This window comes from Mytilus edulis, chromosome 10, assembly GCF_963676685.1.
Source record: "Mytilus edulis chromosome 10, xbMytEdul2.2, whole genome shotgun sequence".
Classification (NCBI taxonomy): domain Eukaryota; kingdom Metazoa; phylum Mollusca; class Bivalvia; order Mytilida; family Mytilidae; genus Mytilus; species Mytilus edulis.
The window spans coordinates 46,387,813-46,415,104 of NC_092353.1; the positions used below are offsets into that span (position 1 = coordinate 46,387,813).

General features: G+C 32.6%; 2 protein-coding genes across 3 annotated transcripts in view; one reads left to right on the forward strand and one right to left on the reverse strand.

The window, feature by feature from the left end:
* LOC139491307 (uncharacterized) overlaps positions 1-11,332 on the reverse strand; it is a 102,058-nt gene extending 90,726 nt beyond the window's left edge. The window contains exons 1-3 of one of the 2 annotated variants that reach the window (XM_071278924.1): positions 11,121-11,332; positions 3,940-4,063; positions 3,043-3,129 (exon numbers count right to left, since the gene is read on the reverse strand). In XM_071278924.1, the coding sequence (XP_071135025.1) occupies positions 3,043-3,106 (64 nt within the window). In that variant the 5' untranslated portion in view covers positions 3,107-3,129; positions 3,940-4,063; positions 11,121-11,332. The remainder of the gene's footprint in view (positions 1-3,042; positions 3,130-3,939; positions 4,064-11,120) is intronic. The other variant, XM_071278925.1, reaches the window with a different exon arrangement.
* Positions 11,333-12,553: 1,221 nt separating this feature from the next.
* Positions 12,554-27,292, forward strand: part of LOC139491309 (uncharacterized) — a 47,188-nt gene continuing 32,449 nt past the window's right edge. The window contains exons 1-5 of the mRNA XM_071278927.1: positions 12,554-12,693; positions 13,446-13,606; positions 15,978-16,044; positions 23,264-23,494; positions 23,922-24,029. Coding sequence (XP_071135028.1) covers positions 15,978-16,044; positions 23,264-23,494; positions 23,922-24,029 — 406 coding nt within the window. The 5' untranslated portion in view covers positions 12,554-12,693; positions 13,446-13,606. The remainder of the gene's footprint in view (positions 12,694-13,445; positions 13,607-15,977; positions 16,045-23,263; positions 23,495-23,921; positions 24,030-27,292) is intronic.

Consider the following 27,292-nt stretch of genomic DNA (forward strand, 5'->3'; position numbering starts at 1 on the left):
TGTTTCAAGAACATGACATAAAATGGTCAACAATAATGATGTATGGATTTTTCTCATTTTAATAAAAGTTGATAAAAAAAGGAGATGTAGTACATGTATGATTGCCAATGTCAGACAACTCTCCACAAGACACCAAATGACACAGAAATTAACAATTATAGGTCACTGTAATGCCTTCAACAATGAGCAAAGCCCACGAATTAAAGTACTTTCACAGTATATCAAAAGTAGGAAGGAGGTAGCAATACACAGTTAAAAGTTTAGTTTCCCATTTTAGCCAATGTGAATTTTTCTAATATGGAAGTTTTTGCACAACAAAATTGATTTTCAGATAGTTGCAGAAGTTTATATCAACATCAAGAATTGTTTTAAAGGCCATTTGTTCGTTAAACAATCAATATTTTCACATCCGAGGTTTGCCAATAGGTCCAGAAATTATTGTAATGATTTTCAATTTTTCAATTCAATTTAATGGGAAAAATGAGCAGAAATGCATTATTTTTTTTGCATGATAGATAAATGGCTATGGTTTCAGGAAAGGTATCACTCAAATAGATTGAAATTCTTGTTTTGACAAATTTCTAAAGACTTTTGTGACATTTTCCTCCCCCCTCCTTTTTTTCAATATTTTGTATCAAATAAATGCAGATTGTTGCCATGGTTACACTAAAAAGAGATTATATTTCACCATTAAAACTACTGAAAATCAAATCTATGGAAATGCTCTTTCCATAAATATACACAAATACAAAGCCTTATTTGTTAAAAAGAAAAGGAAAGAGGGTGGTTTAAAATATGAGCGTCAATTAAAACTTTCCCCTATCTGTGTATTCACTGTATTGCTACATAAAGTATGAGTTTAATAATATTCTGGCATGAATTGTTCTTGTGAGAGTGCTAACGAGGCTATTGCCCATAAAGAAGTAGAGGCAATAAGGCCCTTTTTTGGGCCAAATATAACTGCAAAGTTTTAATAAATTTACTTAAAGTCATAAGAAACGAGTGACTGGTGAAAAATAATGTTCATCCAATTCTTGAACCAATGCATGTATATATCATAAACTTAGTCCTCTGTGCACGATTTTATCATTTTTAACGCAAATATATCGTATAATCGTCAATTTTTTTTTCTATCTGTCTGTTATGATTTAACAAATATGGCTACTCATTAAATGACGTGTTTTGAAGCCGAAGTTTACCGATTGTCACCTTATAGTAAATAATCAAGAAAAAGCATGGGTATTTAGCACGTGTTTAACATATACAATCAGGTAATTGTTTATTTTTAATGACAGATCCATGCGTATTGCTATCACCGGATTTTTACGAGGAGGGTCACGCTTAGGTCACTATGCATACGGAAAATATGTCGGCGAATTGCTTCCTGGCAGCAAGCAAATAAAAATAAGTAAACTTCTTCTAAATGTGGACAAATTAAAGAATTTTCCTCAGAAAAAAGTATATGTACATAAGTTGAATAATGAAAACTATCTATTTAGTATTAAAAAACATATGCATATTTGGCAATGGCAATGGCAAAAAATTAAAACCATGATGCAATTTGTATATTTTGAGAAAAAAAAACTTGATTTTCCTTGTTTTTCATCAAATTTAAAACATGTTTTTGATTGGCAAAGTATGTGCCTACACATGAAACAATTTTATATTTTGTGAAATTATGTCATTAGTTATAATAAAGCTTCTCTTAATTTATTGTGTTGTTTCTCGTCTGCAACTGATATTTTCAGAATGGAAATATAAAAGATGCAGATAATTAACTGCATAAATTCTGTATTTTTCATCTGATGTTTTCCAATTATATTTCCCGACTCTATGCATTTTCAAACAATATGTGCAAAGGAGAAGGTTCAAGAAGTGTTAAAATTGGCCCTAAATTTTTTATGTTTTTAAAATCAGGTAAAAAAATTACAAATTTTACATACAAATACTTATAATACTATTAAGACAAAAATACACTTTTTTGGCACCTTCCTTTTAAATTTATGAAGCTTTGACCCCTTAAAGAAACATTTTTTGTATTTTTGGTCAATTTTGGTAATTCTTTTCAATAATTTTAACTGTTTTTGGCTTAATTACCCTTGGCCTCCATCCAAGGTCCAAAAAGTTATTATATTGATGAATTCTGTATCAAAATTGGAATCTTTGGTTACAAAACATTTTAGATCCTAGGTGGCGGCCAAGGTTATCCAAAAGCTTTTACATGTGAAGGTTTGTAAATTGCACAAAATCATCATATTTTGACAAAATGTCCAAAATTGGCCTACTTTGGAGAACATTATGCACTTTTATGAAAAAAACTGATTTCATTAGCATTAAGGATTTTGAAATAGACCCATTTACAAACTAAATTGTGACCTTTTAGGTGTTTATGATAAAGTTGATATTTGAGGCCATATTGTGCCATAAGTGAACAAGTTGTCCTTTGAAAAGTTGAGCCAAAACCAGGCCTTTAACGCCCCAGTACTCCTTTAATATTTAGTTTTATTTAAAATCTGGCAAGAATTATACAGCTTTTCCAGTAAATTTGTTTTTGCCACCATTAAATCCTCAACTGGTGTGGCAACTCTTTAAACAGAGTACGTCTTTTTAAAATCTAGCATTTATTTATATCTGAAGCTTGTTTTAACAGGAACAAGTGTAAACATTGAAGTACTGGTATCAAAAACTATCAGTTTTAATTTTCTCAAAATATAGAAGCTACTAGAAGATGACTGCAAAATCATGGTACAATTGGGCAAGTGTTGAAACAAAGAGGTTTAAAATTTGGCAGACAGAATGTTGATTTTGAATGCTGGAAAGAGTATAAGACACAGATCTATAACTGTCTCTGAATTCAGATATTTTCTAAAAAAAAAATAGTGTTTTCTGTGGAAAAAAAGATTGTTTTAAAGACAAATTTAGGAAGTACAAAACACTACAGTTATACATCATATTACAAATATTTCTGACTGCTTATGATTTCAGAGGAGTTGTGGCTAAATGAAATCAGGCTCTTCCTTCAGTAGCTTGGATAGTACAAACCTGTGATTAACTTGTTACTGATATCTGACAGAAGATGCTGGAATTCTCTATCAAGTTTTGTCATTGTGGAATTCAGTTTCTTGAACTCTAATAAAAAAATAGAAAAAAATAGAAAGTGTATGATATTGTATACCTAGAATGTTATGTATATATGTATGGATGTATGCGTTTTGTAGTTTATTTGTTACAGTTGTGTGTTCCTTTGTATAATGATGCATATTTGTCAAGTGATGCAATCTGTCTCCTCTGAATAAACGTGCAATTGAAATAGAAATGCTTTTGTTACTCTCAAAAGAACATAAGCTTAACAAGAATGTGTCCAAAGTACATGGATGCCCCACTCGCACTATATCCTTTTCCATGTTCAATGGACTGTGAAATTGGGTAATAATCTCATTTGGCATTAAAACTAGAAAGATTATACTATAGGGAACATATGTATTAAGTTTCAAGTTGATTGGACTTCAATTTCATCAAAAACTACCTTGACCAAAAACTTTAACCTGAAACTCCCACTTTCATTTTCTATGTTTAGTGAACCGTGAAATTGGTGTCAAAAGTCTAATTTGGCTTTAAAATTAGAAAGATCATGTCATAAGCAACAAGTGTACTAAGTTTCAAGTTTATTGGACTTCAGCTTCATTAAAAACTACCTTGACCAAAAACTTTAACCTGAACGGACGCACAGACGAACTGACGGACAAACAAATGCACGAACGGAGCCACAGACCAGAAAACATAATGCCCCTCTACTATAGTAGGTGGGGCATAATTAGCAGCATGGGAAGAGGTATATGCCCACCCTCTGGTTTTTGACTCTTGTCAAAGCCACAAGGCGAGACAAAAACTTACTAAGGCATTGGTCTTTAACGAAAATGAAGAATGACTATTACTTACTTGTCTAACCAGCTTTCGCAAACTATGTTTCTGTCTTCCAATTTCTATTGTATTCATATAAAGGAGACGATAAACTATGCCTCACATTAATGCATCCTATAGACATGGTAGAGTCTGAGGCTTTCTGAAAAATAATATAAAATTCCATGATTATTCAAAATCTAATATGTCCATAACAAGTACTGATATTTATTAGTCTAAGTGGGTAAAAGTGAAAAAGTAAATGGAGACCCAGATGATGCCTACACCAGGCAGAAACCCAGTTGAAATAGAACAAAAGAATTGAAGGTCTTTGTTAGAGAAGGCGATAAATGCTTACTGTAATGTTTACTATCAAAATTTTTAAAAGTTAATGTCATATGAAACCTCAAATTAAAAAAATGAAGCACATGTTTTTTTTATAACAAAATTGATAGTTTTCATTATTAAACTTATGTACATATATACTTTTTTTTCTGAAGAAAATTCTTTAATTTGTCCACATTCAGAAGTAGTTTGCTTGCTTCCTGATTTAAAGAAACAATTCGCCAGACATATTTTCTGTATGCAAAGTGACCATAGCGTGAACCTTCATCTTAAAATCCTGTGATCGCAATACGCATGGATCTGTCACTGAAATAAGCTATTATCTGATTGTACATGTTATACACGTGCTCAAAATCCATGCTTTTTTGTTGATTGTTGACAAAAGGGTGGCAATTGTTAAACTTCGGCTTCAAAACACAAACTTTAATGACCTGCCATATTTTCACAACAACACTGACCGATTGAAAAAAATATTGACGATTATATGAAATTTATGCCAAAAAAATTATAAAATCGTGCTCAGAAGACTAAGTTTAAGATTTTGGTATGCATTCGTTCAAGAATTGGAATAACATTATTTGTTGTCTTATAAAATACAACTGACATATATAAGAATCATAATGGTGCTATGTGGATAAATTTATCCGTTTTCAAGAGCTAAATTGACAGGGTGTCATCCCTTCAATGGCTTCCATTTCTATGATTGTAAAAATAAACTGGCATAATGGGGAGATAATTTTGACAAAGTAGAATCCTGACTGTACACTTGCATATATATATATATATATATAACACGACGAGTTGTATATACATTATGTACACAGCCATGTATCACCATCATTGATGGCGATCCGATGGATACATCTGTTGTAGGGTTGTCACTTACTCAGACGTACTTATATATATATATATATATATATATAAAACCTTACAAAGGGACATAACTAGAGAACTATAAAAGTGACGCAAGCAAATTTAAAATATGATCAGTTATGGTACATTGTAATACGCATTGTATAGAAGTTTCATAACATTTGGTTGAGGCTATAATTAACCTGCAATTAGAATGGAAATAAACATTCATCCATTTTCTCATGCACAAAGGGACATAACTCCAGAACAGAAATAAATTGCTTTGCTGAGTGCAGCCTGATACGACAGCAGAGGTTGAACCCTGAACAGTTTGGGCAAATTTGGACACAATATACAAGCTTGACACTTTCTGAATTTGGATTGTGATCAATTTTTTACATAGTATAGGTTTCTTACACAAAATAATTGTCAAGATCTTACAAATCTATTGCCCAATACTGTGCAACTAAAGATTCTTTTTGACAATCATGATAATTTTAAAAAATTTGAAATTAGCAACATTTTGAATTTTTTTTTGAACCCCTTAAAAAATTGGAAACCCCTAAATTTATTGACGCTACTCCCCTTGGAACAATTACCCCCACACTCAATCCCAGCCTTTCCTTTGTAGTATGGAACCTTGTAGTACAATTTAAAGAGATCCAAACTCTTAAACACAACTTATTGACTGGAAACTAGGAAAATGCTTGTTTTTGGCCCCTAATTCCTACATAAATTGGACATTTACCCCCCAAACTCCATCCAAGCCTTCCTTGTGTGAGTTTGGAACCTTGTGGTACAATGTCAGAGAGATCAATACACTTCAGGGATGGGGTAATCGTAATCTGTAATCGTAATCGATTGTAATTGATTACATTTTTTCAAGTAATCGACAGTAATCTGTAATCGAAGACATTTTCGATTACATGTCATCGTAATTTAATCGATTACAGCAAAAATTTGGATGTAATCATCGATTACTTTTCGATTACATTTCGATTACTTTAGTAAAATAGTTTGATAAAAAATAACCTATTTCAGAGGAAAATATGTATATTATCTCTTTGTAGTACAGATAAAATATTATCAACAATTCTTGAGAGTTAAGCAACTGCCTTATTTTTATCTATTGTCTCAAGCTGCATTATGAGCAACCAGATCCCCTACCTAAATTTACTTTATATCTAGCTTTTGAAACAAATGGATGTATTAGATTAGAAATAATAAAATAGATCTAAAATAAGAAATGTGTCTGTCTTTCGTTAAGTTCTTTAGTACATTTTTAAAAGTAGTAAGCTTATTTGTATTAAATTTCCTGAAAACATCATTTTAAAGCTTAGAATAGATAAACAGTTGATTTCTTAAATGTTATGATATACATGTATATAAGTTAAATTAAAAAGGAACACAAAATCCTTTTAACAATGAACCAATGGCAATGCATTGCAATTCTTTTGGAAATAGATACATGTATCCCTTTGACACTATAGATATATTTTGTATATAATTTGATTGGAGAAGTTAACCAATCTTAACAACATTCTTGCCTTTACTAATGAGATGATCAAAGTCTTCTAATCAATAACAAACATACTATGTTTTTATTTCAATTATCTTATGTCTAATTAAGAAGGAAATTTACAATATTTAGCCCCAGGTTATAAATTGTACTCCAGTGGCAGTTTAATAATCTGTAATTAGGATGGTTATCCAAACAAAAGGTTTAAATCATGCATGTCATTATAATTTTAATAATTTTGATCTCAAAAATTAACTGAACTGATTAATTATTCTACTTTTTTTATATATTTCCTTAAACATTATAATTAACCATGCATAAATATTTTTTTTTTAAGAGTAAAAACAAAAAAGCTAACGTAAGTAAGTAAGAAAGCAATTTTTTTTTTAAAAACAATTAGTTATGAATAAGTGATTGTTGCAATGCGATGACATCTCACATTTATGTTGAAAGTCAAAATTTCAAGATTTTTTAAATATTTCTAATCTTCATTGAACATGTTAAGAAATTTGATCTAAAAAACAGCTATTAACTTATAATTTAGAAACTATGCTTTAAATGATGTATTTTGGTAAAGTTCTTAATTTCCACTATACAAATGTTGAGCAATATAATTGTGTTTTACTCAGGCATGTTTTTTTGTTGTTGAAATGTTGAAGCATGTAATGGACAGTAATCGAAAAGTAATGTAATTACTTTTGATAAAGTAATCGATTGTCGATTGTAATCGATTACATACTAAAATCTGAGTAATCGATTATTAATCGATTGCACAAAAATCGTTCATGTAATCGATTATTAATCGATTACATTTATCAGTAATCGTGCCCATCCCTGATACACTTACACACAAGTTATTGTCCAGAAACTACTAAAATGCTTGCTTTTTGCCCTTACTTTCTAAACTGTTGGCACCATAACCCCCAAAGTGAATCCAAAAAGTGGTCACCAAAGCTGGTTCTGGTAATGCAAAAAAAATGCTCCACTATAGCTTATTTTTTGGGAGGGAGGTAACTTAGAAACAGTGCAATTTCTGAAGGAATTTTCCTATTTTGTATTTAAGTACGTTGACCCCATCTTTTCTTTTGATATTCTCAAAGCATTTTCTAAACATTCTAAATGCATGAAAAGCTATCTTTTCATAATTTTTTGTTACAATTCTATCATTTAGTTTAGATCTTATCACATATGATAAGATTATTCTATGTGGGTTAAAAGCTCATTAGAGCTTATGTGGTCTCTGTTTGTACATGTACCTGTTTACCTTGCTGACTCTAAATAAAGCTTATTTATTAATTATTTTTTATGATAATGTTTTTTCAGAGGAGGATTTAGAGGAGGGCCAGGGAGCCCGGCCCCCCCTTTTCTAGGAAATATTTGGTTGATTATATAGGAGGGGGGGTACGTAGGACCTTTTTCGGGACTTCAGGATCGGGTTTTTTTAAGCTCAGAATTTTGGGATTGACACTTTTGGGATCCAGGAATTCTTTTTTTCAAATTTCAGGACCTCAGGATTTCGTGCTTTTAACCCCAGGATTTCGGGATCAAGACCCCTCCTACCCCTCTCATATAGGGAATCACTGAAGCATGACCAGAACGGGCCTCCTCTTAGGCAGTCAGTGGGCCTACATTTCTTGATCCGCCTCTATACATAATCCATACAAAATGTGCCATTTTGTCACAACCTGTAGCTTGAGAAAATGTGAGGTGACCTATATCACTTTTATTATAGGCACTGGCTACGGTTACATGGAAATGTAACAATAATAAAAATATTATTGTTACATTGGAGACTAAATACCGGAATGCATGGTCGGGTAAGGACCTGATTAATTACGAATGTAACAATAAATATTGAGGCTACGGTTACATAGCGTTATTGTTACATGAACTTGAAACAGCAATGTAAGATGGGACTTGTAATATGTACTAATTTATAAAAATTGATGACGTTTATTTTATATTTACAATACATACAATTATTACATACAATTTCTTTATTTTTGTATTTACAATGACAGTTTCTACATATCCCGAGTAAGTGGTTTTGGAGCATGTTTAAGTCCGACGCATTTTTGATGAATCCACTCCAAGCAGCCATCACACACCAGTGATGCCGCATTACGAACGTCTGTATTGCATACCATGCAATTATATTCTGCAATATTCCTTTTAGAAGATAAGGTAACCTTTAATGTTTGCCATGCTTCTGGTGAGAAATACTTCCTCATCCAATATTTTGGTTGAAAGCATGTGGTATAGTTTCATGTCTTCTTTCAATATGATCGCACTGCCGTCCATTACGGATTTTAGGTTTACCTCAAATTTCAGTATCCAACTTAGCAGTTAGCAAACCTTGCTTTTGATGTATCATTTTTTTCAGAGTTTGTTCCTATAGCTGTAAGAAATTTTGTTTCTTGATATTGATTCAGTTTCGTATCAAACGCATCCCAAGTTTAAAATTTGTCATCCAAAACAAAATTGGTAATAGGAATCTCTTCATCCATTGTTCAAAGTATAATGACAGTAATAAGAGTAGATGTGCAGTTCAATACTTAAAAAAGTGAACACTTTTCATAGCCCGACTGTTCTCAACAACAAACCATTTTTCGCCTTTTGCACTACTAATCCTAAGTTGTACATTTAAGAACATCAGAACCATTAATACGTAAAACTTTTTAAACGCCATTTGCTGAATAATAATATTTATTATTTATCATTATTAGAAGTATAATTGTTTAGTACATATGAAAGAATTAAGCAACATAACTATAGAAAATTTAAATTTAATAAATCTAGCGTACATTGCTGTTTTTCATGTAACAATAACACAATGTAACCGTAGCCCCAATAATTATTGTTACATTCGTAATTAATCGGTTCCTTACCCAACTTTGCATTCCGGCAATTAGTCTCCGATGTAAGAATAATTTTTGTTTTATTGTTACATTTCCATGTAACCGTAGCCAGTGCCTTTATTATATTTTTCATTGTTTTTGAAAAGTATGAACAAATATGGCAGATTTTACAGTATTGTGTTCTGTCTCCTACTTTCATGTTGCTAATGTGACGGAGACAAAAATGAGTAACGTTAGCGACATTTGGACATGTCACATGAGCAACAACATCTTTAAAAGTTAAAATGTATGCACACAGTGATGTTTAATATATGCCTGGAGTAATAAAATTGTACAGTCTGGTTTAGAATTTCTAAATATACAGAATGTCATTTGCAGGTGTACTTTATATCAAATGAATACACAAGAAACCGAAAAATTAGTAACGTTAGCGACATTTGGACATGTCACATGAGCAACAACATCTTTAAAAGTTAAAATGTATGCACACAGTGATGTTTAAAATATGCCTGGAGTAATAAAATTGTACAGTCTGGTTTAGAATTTCTAAATATACAGAATGTCATTTGCAGGTGTACTTTATATCAAATGAATACACAAGAAACCAATTCGTAATAGTAACATTAGCAACATCTACTATCATGACATTATGTTTTGTTGCGAACGTCTTTTTGATGGACGGAATACATTTAAGGTCCTCTTGTAACGATATTACATACAACTTACCTTCTTTGCTTCCCCATCATGTGAAGGAACTGACTCCGAATCTATTTCTGCAAAGGGCGATATCGTAACTCCTATACAGGAGAGTTACAGATATAAATATATGTTGCTCACGTGACACTGATTTGGACGGAAACCTCGAACAGTAACGTTCGCAAAAAATAAAACAGCCAATGATATTGATTCCTCAAGTCCTTTGACCCCCTTACGTCATCCAAATTTAATATGATTGCTATTTTCAATTATTTATAAAACCCGGGATAAAAATAACTACAATGGGCTGTCTGAGAACTAACAAGAAAATTGCGATCGTGACATACCACAATGGACGGAAAAGACGTGACGTTAGCAACAATATTATTAAATTACCTTTTTTAGCCTTTACCAATAAAAATCTGCCTTAAAGTTATGATTAAAACACAAAAGAAGACTTTTTATTAAAATATAAGTCCATGTTATTAGGCTCCACTTATAAATAATACTTCAAAATTCCACTCCAAATAAGCTGGATGTCAGTAAAGTAGGTCATGATGTCTATTCCATGTCCAATATTTTGAAATTGAAAACCCTCTAATTCTAACATAAAACACAAACACAGAGTAATTTTTATTTTTATTTACTCAGAAAGACACATTTTATTCAATAACATAATGCATTACTCCATTACACAGTCTGTTTCACAGTTTCAGCAATTGCTTTTTTGATGGATACAAAAAACAATAATTCCTTCTTATTGTAAAATCTGCCATATACTATAATTTTTATTTTAGACTCCCATACCACCTTAAAAATTAATATGTTCACCATATAAATATTGGCATGCCATATAGTAATCTCTCTGATATACATGTAAACTATAGTCTATACTATAAACAGATACACTTTTATGTAAAGAACGAAAGTGAAAGTAAGAAATTCCTTACCGGTATGGTTGCAGTGTTGTCATATCTCTGCAGTGCGTATTACAATGTTTATGTCGAGTGATGTAAAATCTAATTAGCATAGGTATACAATTACTCACATTTAGCTGTATCTGAATAACCAAGGACTCGTTCGTCATGTTTCTCGAAGTGTATCGTTGGGTACATGTATTTATGTTCACCTGTTTACCTGTATTACAACTCCCTCCTATGCCAGGAGAACCACCAATCTTATTGATGTAAAATAACTGATTCTGTTACATGTTTAATTCCTCAGAATTAGTTAAAAGGTAAACCTCTAAAAATCGATAAAAGAGATACTTGTTATACCCACTGGGGGATGTGACCCAATAATTACTAGGTACACTATTTTTTTTTGGGGGGGGGGGGGGGGATGAGTGGCCAGTATACCTACCATTTATTTTTTATGGGAGAGGGGTGGGCTAAGATGAACTTTGAAAAAAATATGCAGGACATGATTTTTGTGTAAAATGAAAGGTAGGATGACAATTTATGTCCGAATAAGTCAGGATAAACAAAATAAAACAAAAGGCAGGACCGAATAGCGAAAAATACCAGGACAGCTCGAGAATTACAAAAAAAAAAATAAATACAGGGCACAATTTTTCATCCTATACCCGCCCCCCCCCTAAAAAAACCCAAAGTCCGTTTTATATTATACGCAAACACTTAATACTAGAATTAGACATAATTTATATAATATATCATGTATATATGCACGAGTCTAAATTGAAAACTACGTTAAAACCTATGATTGCGTTGGATAAAAAAAAACGCAATTTTTATACGTGTGCATGTAAAACAAAAAAAAAAAAAACAAAAAAACTCGCCGCGATATAGCCTTTTTGTGCTAATGCGGCGTAAAGCAACCAACAATCAATCAATCATGTAAAACAAATTTCGTTGTAGAAGGGTCTAAAAACAGCACAAACAACATTTTCCAAAAGATCAAAAAAGTGAAAAAGTATATTTTTAACAAAACGCTAATCCAGTGTACTACAATTAGTAATGATATTTCTGCAATATGACGCAAGTAGTAAATACTTAAAATGTATTTGTATGTCCATAAAATATATGGCTGTGCTAAATTGTTTAAAAGTTTTATTTTCGACCTCTCGATTTTACATAAATGACTACGAAATAAGTCATAACTTTAGTTTCTAGGTCATTTAAATTCTGCTCATTCATTGATTTCTGAAAAATTATCTGGTTATAACTAACTACCTATCAAGAGTGTTTAAAAAATTAACATAAACATTTAAATACTCCGGAAATAAATTGATGTACATATTGAAATTATCCAGAAATTAGAGCTGATGAAGTTACGTAGACGTGTTATTTAAAGTACATATCATCACATGTATATACATATTAATATTTGAAACATTGAAATCATATTTTGATATTAATAGATTAGTTAAACGATGATAGTGTGCTACTTTTCGGTTTTAATTCAAATTGTTTTGTGCACTTGTTCTATTGATTTCAACTGCATGATTTAATATCACAAGATTATCATCCTAGCTGGTTTATATTATACGAACACGTTCTCCAGGTATGTTTGTAACATTAATTTGGCGCATTCTTATTCTCAGTTGTCATGGTTATAATTTTCATAAAGTCTTTAAAAAAAATTTACTTTCGATTTCACTTTTCGAAATGAACATATGATAATCATGATAACATGGATAATTGACAAATAGGAGTAGTATTTGTAACAACAAATATTGCTTTTTGTATTGGCATAAATGTAAATACGGACTGAAGCACGCCACTACACTATATTTCTAGGGAACAGTCAATCACAGTTTACTACAACATAGTTCAAACAATTCAGATACCTGGTATTATACACGACCGGGGCTCTTTTAGCCTGAAATTTAATTCTTACGAAAAAAATGATCGTAATTTAACTGAAATGTTTAGGACTTACTTTGCAGTATAATATTGTATCCTGTAAGATATTTCGTGAAATGAACGTTCATGTGTTAAAATGAAAGTCAACGTCCCTCAATTTTTGTGTGAATTATTGTGATTCCACCAACTGGCATTTCTTTGTTATTTGCTTAAAAATTGCACAGATCTATCTAGACTTTAATACAAAATTTAATCAAAGTCATACGTTTGCAGTGTGTGAAGACTATAAGGACACTGATTTTAGATCTATCGTCGTTTCGAAACCTGGTGCCAAATTGTGCTTATACCAAAGCTAAATCAATATTATTCATACGTCATGTAAAGATGCAAAATTACCAGAATTTTTACCGCATCTCCGCCACTAAATCCATTAAAATACTTTTTTTTCAGATGTGAAATTTACTGCCAAACTCAACTGGGACTGCCAAACACTCCCACAAAATATTGTATTTTGATTAACAGTATCTATCAGAAGTGACGGCTAAGATATGACATTTAGACGGCATGATAGTAATAAAAGAGAGGTTCCATAGATTCATCAATTATCCATAGTATGTGTTGCACCAGCAATTTATTTCTAGTGAAAGTTAAAGTGTGCAACTCATTCATGAAAAAGATCACACGAGCAAATGGATGCAACACTTAGTACCATCACATCTAAGCTCAGCATCTTAGTTGGGCAAGGGAATACAAATTGCTTAATCTTAAGGTGTATGTGTAGGATTTTGTGGGCTTGTCTTGTAAAAATGTTTTGTTGTCTTCTGATAATTTTGCATTCGGCGGGATTTCAGTTTTCTTTGATATGTGTTTTTTTTATGCCCCGCTTTTGGGTATCTTTCACTCTTTTTTTACATGGTACACGTTCATCAAAGATTCTATACAAGAAATTAATATTGATATACACAAAAAACACAGTTTTCTGTTAAAATATGATACAAGTAAAACAACTTTACTTAAGACTTATTTATTTCATGTATTTCCTATTTACACAATTTGCCTGAAACAGAGCAGGCATTTTGTAAAATTTCATCAAGTTTTTTTAGGCATTTTATAAAAGCCTGTGCATTTTATAAAATGCCTGTCAACGTTAGAAATTTAGAAAATGCCTGTACACCATGAATCAGTTTGAACTATCTATCTGACAGTAACTTTATTGCTATTCAATCTGTTAATTAAGTTAATGAAATATCCTTTAAAAAAGCTGTCAGTGAAGTTTCTTTGTGTGATGGTCAGAGTAAGACAAAATGGGGCTGTAGTGCTAGTGGTAAGACTAGATGTAACACTAAACGTTGCCTTTGCAAAAAGTTAGCCTGGACAAATGTGTAACAGTCGCTGTCATCCAAACATTACATGTAGCAACAAATAATTGCCATCTTCACTGTTAATGTAAATGATTTAATTACTATTATAAAACTGTAACTGTTTAAATTGCATGCTTTATTTAATGATAGAATAAAATGATCTATTTGATATTTCTAGCCGTTAAATTTTGAGTACATTCCATTCAGTTTTAGTCTTTTAGGCATTTTGTAAAATGCCTTACAATTTTTATAAAATGCCTGAAAAAAATAGTCAATTTGTAAAATGCCTAAATCATGCAGCATAAAAATTTCAGTCATTTTACAAAATGCCTAAATTTAGAAAATGCCTGTAATATTGAAAACCATTTAATTGGCTACGAAAAAGAGCTGAAAATTGTATCTTAACCTTTTCTTAATAACCCGAAATTCCTTTTGAATAGGGTAACAGCAAATGAATAATCAGTCCCTTGCTTTAATGAAAATGAACAATCTTGTGCAGAAATGAATGTTTTATATTCCCAACTGCATATACATGTATTGTATACATACATAGTATTAAAGTTTGGTTGTAACTAGCCTCTTTTAAATTTATTGGCAAACACATTTCGCAGAGCTGAGCGAGGCAAAATTTTTTTGGAAGGGTTTTCATGGTTTTGGAGCCAATGAAGGCCCAGGAAGCTATAGAACAAATGATGCAAAATCATGCTTTCTGGGTGTTCCAAAGACCCTTTCATAATCTGAAAATGCAAGTTTTGTTTTAACAATATGTTTTGACAATATTTTGGTCTCAAAATAAAATGTATAAATTCAGTGTAAGACTTAAGTTTTAAACTCATGATCAAGTTGATAACAAAATTACTAGATTACAAAAGGAATGCAACAGTAACCATGGTAACAGAATACAGAAAGGCCATCAATGAACAAAAGACAAATAAATAAGAAACATTGATTCCGAAAAATCAGGGCTACGTCTGAGGGAAAACAGTACTTGTTTCTTGCAAGGCACTCGTCGTAAACACAATTTGATATGAGGACAAGCGTTTGGCTTTGAAATTTCCTACATGAGGCATTTGCCTCAATGTAGTTACGGACCTGCTAAGATAAAAGTGAGGTAATGTTTCCTGAGACAATATACCTCAAGTTAAATGAAACCAATTTTCAGACATTTTAAGCATATTTAAATAAGATTTATACTTTTATTATTACAAAAATTGGGAAGTGTTTCCCGATTTTTTTTGGGGAAAAAGATGAATTTATGAAAAATCTGGTGCCATCTCATTCTTTCGATTAGACCGGCTGAGTTATTTATTTTCAGTTCATTGCAAGTCAGGTAATTTATTTTCAAACTACCACAGAACAAACCATTTATTTTTGTGATTATCAAGGCTTAGTTATTTATTTTCAAAATCCTCCACCCCCCCCCCCCTTTCCAGAATATCACATGGTCGTCCCCTAAGTACTGCTTGGTTTAATTTGGTTATGTAGAGGGTTGTTTGAATTAGAAACTTTTAATAAATTTTAGAATTTCAAAATTCGACTTTTTTTTTTAAATTGAACCATATATAATGAAAATGATAATTATCCTCATTTATTTATTAATCTGTTTTTCTTCAAATTATAGATGGACTTGCAAAAAAGTGATGATTTTGAAACTGTGTTGATGAAGGTCAGCAACAAGCTCGAGGAAAGTAAGTAATAATTTTCACCGGGAAGGCTTAAAATTATTGATAATAAAATGAAAACTTTATTATCAAAGTATGTAGAAAATAACCAAATGTATAGAAAGGCGATAAGAATCTGTTTCATAACGGAAAACGAGGCCTTAAAGATTCATCCAGATTATTTAGAATTATGAACTACGACTAGAATTCATCTGAAATACTGTCAATTCCTGATATTAGGTTCTTATATAATTAATATCACTGCATATACACGGATTTATGAACAGTAAAAGCAAGGACAGCAGTGGAGTGGCATACCTTAAATCAACAGATAGCCTAACATATTCTGAACCTTCGACAAAAGGCTATAACAATTGAACAACCAATTTTCAACTTTAACTCAAATGAACCAGACGACAACATCAAATCAATGGATAAGCCTACATTCCCGAATATGCTTATCATGAACATCACAGAATCAGGTACTCCAAGGCCTCAAAATCGATGAAGCTACTAGGCCATATGGATTGTCAGCTAGACTGTTGAAGATTTTAGGCTTTGTAACAGCGCCAGTCTTCACAGCATCCGTGAACCCAGGAGCTACTCCAAAGGAAAAGAGGAAGGCAGATGTGGTACCTATATTTAATAAGGGTAATAAGAACCGCCCTGAGAATTACTGACCAGTTTTACTTTTCTGTAAAATGCTGGAGCACATATTCACGAGCAGATCATGGAACAGCTTAGAAACACATACCATCCCATTCGACGCACATCATGGCTTCCGTAAACACAGGTCCTGTGCACAGCTTATCGTCACTTATCAGGACCTTGTCAAAACAGATGATAACACCGAAAAAAAACCAGATGTCATTTTGGAATGCCTCATTATCATTTTATAGTGTTGCCAAAGCGTTCGCACTTTTTTTTTTAAAAGAAGCGATTCCGCGTTTCATACAAAATTCTTATTCTGACGTTCGTTCTGTTCTACTCCAGGAATAGATTCCCTTGGCTGTATTTGGCAAAACCTTTAGGAATTTTTGGTCCTCAATGCGTTTCAATTTCGTACTTTATTAGTTGTTTTTTATCAACATTTCTTTATTCGAGCGTCACTGATGAGTATTTTGTAGACGAAACGCGCGTCTGGCGTAAATAAATAAAAAATCAATCCTTGTATCTATGATGAGTTTATTTACATGATAAATATAGATTCTTACAATTGTACATGTACCATGGGATTATCGGATTTATCCAATCCAAATAGTTAAATTATCGAATTGTATCTTTCGATATTGGATAAATTTGATAATCCACGAATTACTATGTAACAATCTATTTCTCTAATGATTATCAAATCATTGTCATTTTCATTTTGGATAAACGTATATACGTAAATCCCCTCTCATTACTCCACATTTCACAAAGATAAAATATCAGCACTAGGGGACAACCCGTGATTAAGTCATTTGGTATTTACGTCCCCTTGATTGCTTCTTGATATGGCAAATTAACTAATTTAATTTAGAATTGAGATAACCGTATTGTACTTTAATAAACAAACAAAGATGTGGTATGATTGCCAGTGAGACAGATATGCATAAGAGACCAAATGACACATAAATGAACAACTATACGTCACCGTGCGGCCTTCAACAATGATCACAAAGCCCATACCGCATAGGTAGCTATAAAATGCACCGAAGTAACAAATATAAAACATTTCAAACGAGACATACGAACAAACAATAAAAATATGTTGAAAAATGCATAACTCATCAGATGGGTACAAGTAGAAATATACATCTTACAAAAACATAAAGTGGACGTGGCCGTGTACTTTTACATCCCAACAACAAAAAGACACTCGATCAGTACAGATCTGAGAGTACTCAGAGTCGCATTAACCGTCAGCTAGTTCAAAGCCAATAACAACTAATTAAAAAAAATATGCATCTTAGTCTACCTACCACACATATATATTCTAGACCTATATTTATCGATTACTTTACTTGATTCCTAAACAAATTTAAGAATTTAACAAAAATGGGCTTTCAACAAATTCGTATCATCCATTTTTTAATCAATGTTTCCATGTTTTCATGTTTTGACGACTTTCACATTCTTGCTTTTTACAATTATTGTGTTTAATCGATTGTTCAATGAGATGATTGACCTCCGGTAATATTTTCATGAAAATTATACGACGTTAAGTAATTAATCTAAACATATTTTATTGTTCAAAAAGAACAAACGGATTAGACACAAGTTTTTTTTTAACTTTATAGTAACATCTTATCCAACAACAAGTCATAGCGTTCCAATCAACTGGCATACAACTTCAAGTGCGGTATTTTCGTATTTTACTACGGGTACGGAATCAGAGCTTTTGAAGGGTGTCATATTATAATGTTGGTTTTATGTAAAAATTGTAATTGTAATTTTGAAATATCTAAGCAAAGCACCATTTCTTCCCTTAAGGTTTATGTACCCTTCTGTAGCCATTTTTGTACGAATTTTTCAAACCTCAATTGTATCAAAACTAAAGATATAATAAATAATAGAGATAGGCCATTTAGTACATGTTTCAAGGGGAAACTTGATGCAAAGCATTATTTTTTACTGTTTCATTGCATTTGATAGAAAAAGAGGACTTTGTGGCAAATAAATCAAGATTTTTATAGAAAATCCACAGCCATACAGAGATTTTTGTTATAAAATTTGAAACATAAATTACTCACTTGATTTTCTATGATGTGCTAGTGCTTATTTTTTACAAAAAGTTCTAAGTAACCTGTAAATTCCAAAACACCTCGTGCTGAGTCACTAAAGTCGAGCGCACCCTAAAAGGTGTACTTGATTTTTGCCATATTTATACTTGTCTTAACCAATAACTACATTTATAAACTTGTTTTAAGGAAATCAATGCTAGCACTGCATGCAATAATCCTATATCTATCAGTCATCAAATTGCCAAATATGAAAGTACAAGGATAAAGGCTGTGGATTTTCTATAAAAATCTTGATTTAATTGCCACAAAGTCCTCTTTTTCTATTAAATGCAATGGAACAGTAAAAAATAATGCTTTGCATCGAGTTTCCCCTTGGAATATGTACAAAAGGGCCTATCTCTATTATTCATTATATCTGTAGTTTTGATACAATTGAAGTTTGAAAAGTTCGTACAAAAATGTCTACAGAAGGGTACATAAACCTTAATTAACTTATACTTACTAGTGAGATATAATTGCGTAAACCCCTGAAACCCCTGAGGGTTTACGCAGTATATATTGGACGATGTCCGTAGTCTTTCGGAACACCGGATGTTATTCGGAATACATCTGTTCTTTCCATGCCCACCTTGCATATGTACATGGGCAATAGCTTAATTATTAATTGACCTTTTGAATAAGCATTAGCATCTTAAAGTTGCTATAGAGATATGTTACATAGGATGCATAATTTGTTATGACGCAAGCTACTTTAATTATCATTTGAATACTTCCTTGCATGCAATATTACAAGCTGCTAATATTTACTTTCAATATATGCGTACTTTTCTACATTGGCTAGAGGTATAGGGGGAGGGTTGAGATCTCACAAACATGTTTAACCCCGCCTCTGGCCTTTGTTAGTCCTGTATTATTTAAATTTTAGTTTCTTGTGTACAATTTAGAAATTAGTATGGCGTTCATTATCACTGAACTAGTATATATTTATTTAGGGGCCAGCTCAAGATCGACGCCTCCGGGTGCGGGAATTTCTCGCTACATTGAAGACCTGTTGGTGACCTTCTGCTGTTTTTTTCTATGGTCGGGTTGTTGTCTCTTTGGCGCATTCCCCATTTCCATTCTCAATTTTATGTAGTTATTGTAATTAGAGTCAAACGTTGAAACCAGCTGTGTTTAGATATGAGATAAGATTTCATGTAAACAATACGATTTATATTCGAAACGAGATTTGTTAACTAAAATCTATTAAAGAAGTAATACTATCATTTTATTTAAAATTATGAGTCTATGGAATATGTACATGATGTACAAAGCAGGCTATTTTTTCATACTGAAATTAAAAGGAAGTCTTTCTTGCACTTTCTTGAAATTTTACGTCTAGGATAGACCAAGGGTGTGTTTACATAATCTAAAATACGTCCTCGAATAGATGTAAAAAACTAAGATTTAAAAAAAAAAAAAAAAAAAAATTGTTTATTGAAAATACCGTTAAAATTAATTATGAAAGTATATTTCCGTTTTAATTTTCATTAAAATTGCAAATTTAAAGTTATTTTCTTTGTTTAACAATGTTTAAATATTGCAATGTTATTTACTTTGTATTAAAACAAGGAGGTCACATAACCATGATAACCTCTGGATCCTTTTCGTCTGTGTGTGACTGATATTCAATATGAAGAAAAAAAAAACTAAAACTGAAATCTAAATCTAAAATATATCTAAAAAAAAATACATTTGACAATGCAGATGTAAGAAATAGTACTGCAAGCAATGAAACAGGGAATCAATTACGTGCACGCCAGAGAAACGCTTAAGCAAGCGTTAAAAGCGTGTTGCATAAGTTTGAAGTACGTCGAAATGCAAAGGTATGCGCTTGGTAAACGTTTTTACTCCAGGAAATATTTATGGAGCATGAACAATTTCATTCAGCTCAAGCGTGTGTCAAGCGTATACCTGTACGCTACACGCACAACGCAACAGATGAGTTTGAGACACGTTAAGAACACGTTGTAAACGCTTCAAAATCGTTTGACTTTATGACGACGTACTTAAAACTTATGCAACGCGCGTTTAACGATTGCTTAGACGTTACGCGCGATGTTCGTACCTCATTGGAAAATCGGTGTAGTTGGCAAGATGCAAGTCCAAAATATTAAATTTTGTGATATCATATTCATTGCTATTGTACGCATTTGAAAAAAAAAATGTTTTTTTAAAATAAAAAATAAAATAATAATTGTTGAAACAATGTTTTATGCTGCATGCGACAAGCTTCAGTTTTAAAAAACGGCTATTCTTAGGCTGTCCCGCGTAACATATTTCATTTATTGTAACCACTAAACTGTGATTTTCGTCTAAAGTATTTAATATTTTTAAAAACGGTTTTTTCCATTATTTAACAAAAAGGTTCCTTCAGTTTTTTATGCATTTTTTATGACGTTATGATGACGTCATAGAAAAAATAAAGTGTTCCATACAACAAGGGCAAATCTGTCCAATGGGAAAAAAAATTGGTATTCCAGATTTGAGAATCAAAAACATTTATCTAATATGGAAAAAAGGTTAGTATTTGTATTTACTTCATCAATGTTAATTTGCTTAATTTTATGAATTTAAAGACAAATATCCTGAAAAATGATATATGGTTATTTATGAGCGATTTTTCAATGGCTTACAAGGTTGTCGCACCGCCATTTTTTGACGTAAAAACGAACTCAACTCAAATTTACGTCAATTGTTTGCTTATCAGAGCTCTTATAATGGTAGAATTTTATGATTTTTTAAAATGTTATTTTTCTTAATTTTTCAAAAATCTAAAGTACATCAATTTTCGATAAGTAGTTAGAACGCACCGTCGATTTTGCGGAGTCTTACAAGAATGTCGCACATGCTTAAAACCAACGTTTCAGTCGAAGTTTTGGTTTGAACGTTACGTAATATTCGCGACGTGTTACGCTTACATGTACGAACATCGCGCGTAACGTCTTAGCGTTCCTCTGACGTGCAACTAACGTACACCAACTTTGTCATTTTTCTCTGTACGTTTGGTGCACGGCGGTCTTTACGCCAATGTGTGACGCCGGCATTTTTGGAGTGTCTGGACGTTAAACTATGGGGTGTTTGTTTTATACCGGCGTCACACATTGGCGTGCACTAGACGTACAGAGAAAATTGACAAAGTCGGTATACGTTAGTTGCACGCCAGAGGAACGCTAAGCAATCGTTAAACGAGCGTTGCATAATTTTGAAGTACGTCGAAATACAAAGGTATACTCTTGGTGAACGCTACAACTCGAGGAAATTTTTATGCAGCATAAAAAATTTCATCCAGCTCAAACGTGTGTCTAGCGTATACGCTACACGCACGTTATACATACTCTACAAACGCGTTTAACGCGCTACAGATAAGTTTGAGACACGTTTAGGGCACGTTGTATACGCCTCGAGATCGTCCGACTTTAACTAAAACGTATGCGGGTGTGTTTGTAACAAACATCCCATAATAGAACGTCCAAGATACGACCGCGGGGACACGTCTCAAATACGTTCAAGAAACTTTTTTCCTTCGTAGTGTGCATTCCATTTACGTTAGACAAACGCCAGGCATACGCAACCATTCGTTTCTTGAACGCCCGATAAACGCTTAGGTACGCTTCTCGTACGCCCAATACACGCTTAAAGCTCGTTGTGCACACGTTACATATATGATTGACATCAATGCATCCAAAATTACTAGCGTATTGGTAGCGTGCATGATTTTTTAACACGCCCGGCGTACGTCGGAGCTATACGCTGATGTGTGATGCCGGTATAAAACAAACACCCCATAATTTAACGTCCCAGACACTCCAAACGCACGGATTATTGTTCCAGATACGACCAGGACGCGTCTCAAAAACGTTCAATATACTTTTTGTCCTTCGTAGCCTACATTCCATCTACGTTAGACAAACGCCAGACATACGCCAACATACGTCACCTGAACGCCCGATAAACGCTGAGGTACGCTTCTCGCACGCCCAATACACGCTTTAAGCTCGTTGTGCACACGGTACAGATATGATTGACAGGTTGAATGCATCCAAAATTACTAGCGTATATGGTAGCGTGCATGATTTTTTTACCACGGCCGACGTACGTTGGAGCTATACGCTGATGTGTGACGCCGGTATTACATTGAGCAAACAATCAATGTCAGTTTTTAATTCTTATACAACAAAAGTAATTATATTTATAAAACAATACATCTTTATTAAACAATTATCTAATATATAATGCCTAACAAGCATTTGGGTTTACGATTGCATTTCTTTTTTTTTTAAAGAAAGCAACTTGTTATATGCTATCAGTGTACTTTCTTTTAAAGATATTGAAATTCAATATAGCGTTGTGCATGTTATAACGACATCTGATTTTATTTAATAAATTTTCATTTCACTGATGCTTTTGTGTACATACTTGTAAATTTGTATACTCTCATGTCTTCTTTTGAATTTTTAATATCAACTCTTTTTTTGTAGGCGATCTAAAAGCACTTAAATATCTAGTTAAGACGAAAAATTTGAAAAGAACTGATCTTGAAAAAGCGGAATCAGGATTCCAAGTTTTTGACCTACTGGAAAAGAATGGCATAATCAGCTGTCGTGATACTCAACCCCTCCAGGAGTGGCTTGAACTCATTGGGAATGCAGATGCCTCAAAATGTTTGCAACAGTTCCATGCAAAGGGAATTTCCTGTCGTACAAAGCAAGGTACTAAAAGCATACCTAATACAGAAGATGGTAACAAGTAAAATAAGGTTGATGTATTCTCAAAAATGGAAAATTTCCTAAAAAACTAAAAAAAAAAATGCGATGCTGAATTTGTTCTACAAATTAATTTACTACATATAAAAACTAACTAGTGTACTATTTTTGAATTACTAGGGCTTTTCTACCTCAGGAATAGATTACCGTAGTTGTATTTGTCAAAACTTTTATTACCTTTGGTCCTCAATGCTCTTCAATTTGGTGCTTTATTTGGCCTTTTAATTTTTTTAGGATTCCAGCGTCACTGATTAATCGGGTATAGACGAAAAGCGCATGTGGCGTAAATACAACATTTAATCCTGGTATCTATGATGAATTTGCATACACATTTTTGAAAAAATCTCTACTTTGTATGTTTTCAATATTGTAGCTTCTACCAATATAAACTTTTCAAAGATAGTCGAGCATTTCAAGCCTACACAGAAATTGAAAGAGTTGAAAGAAGAAGTTGAAAGAAATAATTTTATAATTTTAAAAGGTATTTGTTTAAACTTTCTATTGTACTACAGACACTGTGAGATATCTTTCATTATGATGCCAAAATTCAGATACCTTTTTGAAATCCGATCATCTGATAGAAAATTGCTGGGCATGTAATAGATTACAGTAATACTATAGTAAATATAATTTCAATAAATGGTTACTAGTGAACACCGAGTAGAACACAACATGCAGGTGTTGGCTACGTTTGACATGGGATGACGGTTTCGAAGCAAAGAAAAACGATGAAAATAAGTAAAAGCATCACATGTTACTTTCTTGAGAGGACAAAATAATGTATTTTACGGAATGAACCTACCACACTGATGCGTCTGATACGGTGCTTTTTGTCCGCGATTTGCTTTTTGTCCGCTTTTGCTTTTTGTCCGATTATTTTGCTTTTTGTCCGATACTTTTGCTTTTTGTCCGTTGCTTTTTGTCTGTTTTGCTTTTTGTCCGATAATTTTGCTTTTTGTCCGTTTTGCTTTTTGTCCGATAATTTTTCTTTTTGTCCGACACTTTTGCTTTTTGTCCGTTGCTTTTTGTCCGTTTTGCTTTTTAGCTCACCTGGACCATAGGACTAAGTGAGCTTTTCTCATTTTCTCATTATTCGTCGTCGTCATTAATTTTTACAAAAATCTTCTCTTCTGAAACTACAGGCAAAATTAAAGCAAACATGGCCAAAATCATCCTTAGGGTATTTAGTTTCCAAAAAGTATCCGATGGGGGACAATATGAGCTCTTAATTTAAAAAAAAGTGGGACAATCGGGAATAAGCCCTACAGACTTGAGCAATTCTTAAATAAACACTGTTGATGTATCTCTTTTAAATTTTCCATTAAAAAGTGTTTTACATTTACGAATGCACTATATTGTATCTGTATCTAAAATATTAAACGCATTTATTTCGTGATAGAAATTAAGTAAATGCTTAAGTAACCATTTTATTACTTTTCCCCCTCTTTTCGAGTTTGTCAAACAAAAATAAACTACTTTGTTGAAAATGCTGTTGTGTTAACCAAAGTTTCCTTAATCTTATTACTTGAATAACCTCGAACTTCCTCGTCATTTGGATATAGTTGCTAAATAATTCCGAAATGTATGGATTAATACAGTTTATCTAAATAAATAGCTACACATGTATTACGTAAACTTTGTGATAGTGTTCCAAAAATGAAGTTTGTTTGTTTGTTATATTTGTAATATTTGTAATGTTTAAGAAAAATAAAGTTGTTGGAAATATGACGAAAATATTACCAGACTTAAAAAAGTTTTTTTTTAACTGAAATGTTGCAAAATATTTTGGAGCGACTGTCAATCGGCCATTCGCATATAAGTGCAAATGGTGACTATATATTATTAGCGGGAAGAAGAAACTGTGCGTTTAAGCAATAACATGTCGTAAATGTGTGCACTTCCACATGTAGCAAACGCCGACACCATTTAACATAATGATAAAACTATTCAAACGAGAAAACCATTGATTTACAATACACTATACGACAAACAAATACAGAAACAAACAACAACTATTGAATTACAGATTGAAACTCCGTTCCTGACTTATTCGTATGATTATCATATATAATATTTAGCGCGGTTAAACATCAATTTAGAATTTCAATAACGAAACCATCACTCAAGGATTATTTGACTGATTTGATAAATTTCTAAACTATTCTAAAGTTTCGAGCATATAAAAAAGAAGATGTGGTATGATTGCCAATGAGACAACTATCCACAAAAGACCAAAATGACACAAACATTAACAACTATAGGTCACCGTACGACCTTCAACAATGAGCAAAGCCCATACCGCATAGTCAGCTATAAAGGCCCCGATAAGACAATGTAAAACAATTCAAACGAGAAAACTAACGGCCTTATTTAAGTAAAAAAATGAACGAAAAACAAATATGTAACACTTAAACAAACGACAACCACTGAATTACAGGCTCCTGACTTGGGACAGGCACAGATTTAAATAATGTGCCGGATTTAAACATATTAGCGGGATCCCCCCCCTCCCCCTAACCTGGGACAGTGGTATAACAGTACAACATAAGAACGAACTATATAAATCAGTTGAAAAAGGCTTAACTCATCAGATAGACACAAATACAAGTGGACGTGGCCGGGTACTTATACATCCCGACACAAAAAGTCACAATGAACAGATCTGAGAGTACTCGCAGTTATCTGACAGCTATTTCAAAGCCACTAACAACTAATAAAAAGTCATGCCTCTGAGACTTAACGTTCGTTTAAGTCTTTGAATATCCCATGTATTCTACAAATTGGTGTACGTACACCATTGCTCACACGTTTGAGGATGACAGACTAACTTACGACCAGAATGAATAAGAATTAGTCTATATAACAAGATCTAAAATATTTCTAGTGTAAAAGACTTTAACCTCGCCACATTATTTATGTATGTGCCTGTACCAAGTCAGGAGCCTGTATATTCAGTGGTTGTCGTTTGTTTATGTGTTACATATTTGTTTTTTCATTTATTTTTTTGACATAAATAAGGCCGTTAGTTTTCTCGTTTGAATTGTTTTACATTGTCTTATCGGGGCCTTTTATAGCTGACTATGCTGTATGGGCTTTCCTTATTGTTGAAGGCCGTACGGTGACCTAATGCTGTTAATGTCTGTGTCATTTTGGTCTTTTGTGGATAGTTGTCTCATTTGCAATAATACCACATCTTCTTTTTTATAAGAATGCCAACTCCTCACACGTACAATTATTACTTCATTTTCTTTTTTTCACTCATCTAATTATTATATCTATTTTAATTCAATATTGTATCCATATAAATGTATATGAACGCTTACATATATATAATTATTGCGATATCATATATAAGAGAGGGGCAAAGTGTACCAAAGGATAATCACACTAAAAAGGGTTGAAACAAACCAACAAAGTCGCAGCTGAATGAAAAACAACAAGATACACAACAGTCCACAAAACAAATGGTCCGAGAACGCAATTAATTCGTAGTGCATTTCTTTTAGAACATAAATGAAAATTTAAAAAATCCCACCTGCGCTTTCTCAATGAAACTTTTACAGTGTGTTGTACTAATTTTGGGACAAATTATATCAAAATTATAGAAAACTTCATCGCGTCTAACTCAAAATATGGACAATTTTGTGTTAAGGGTGTCTTGAAATCTTTTGACAGCTTCCGAAGTGCTAATTTTTAACCTTTTTCAGCTGGACCAAATCACTACTTTCCTGTAAAATTCTGGAC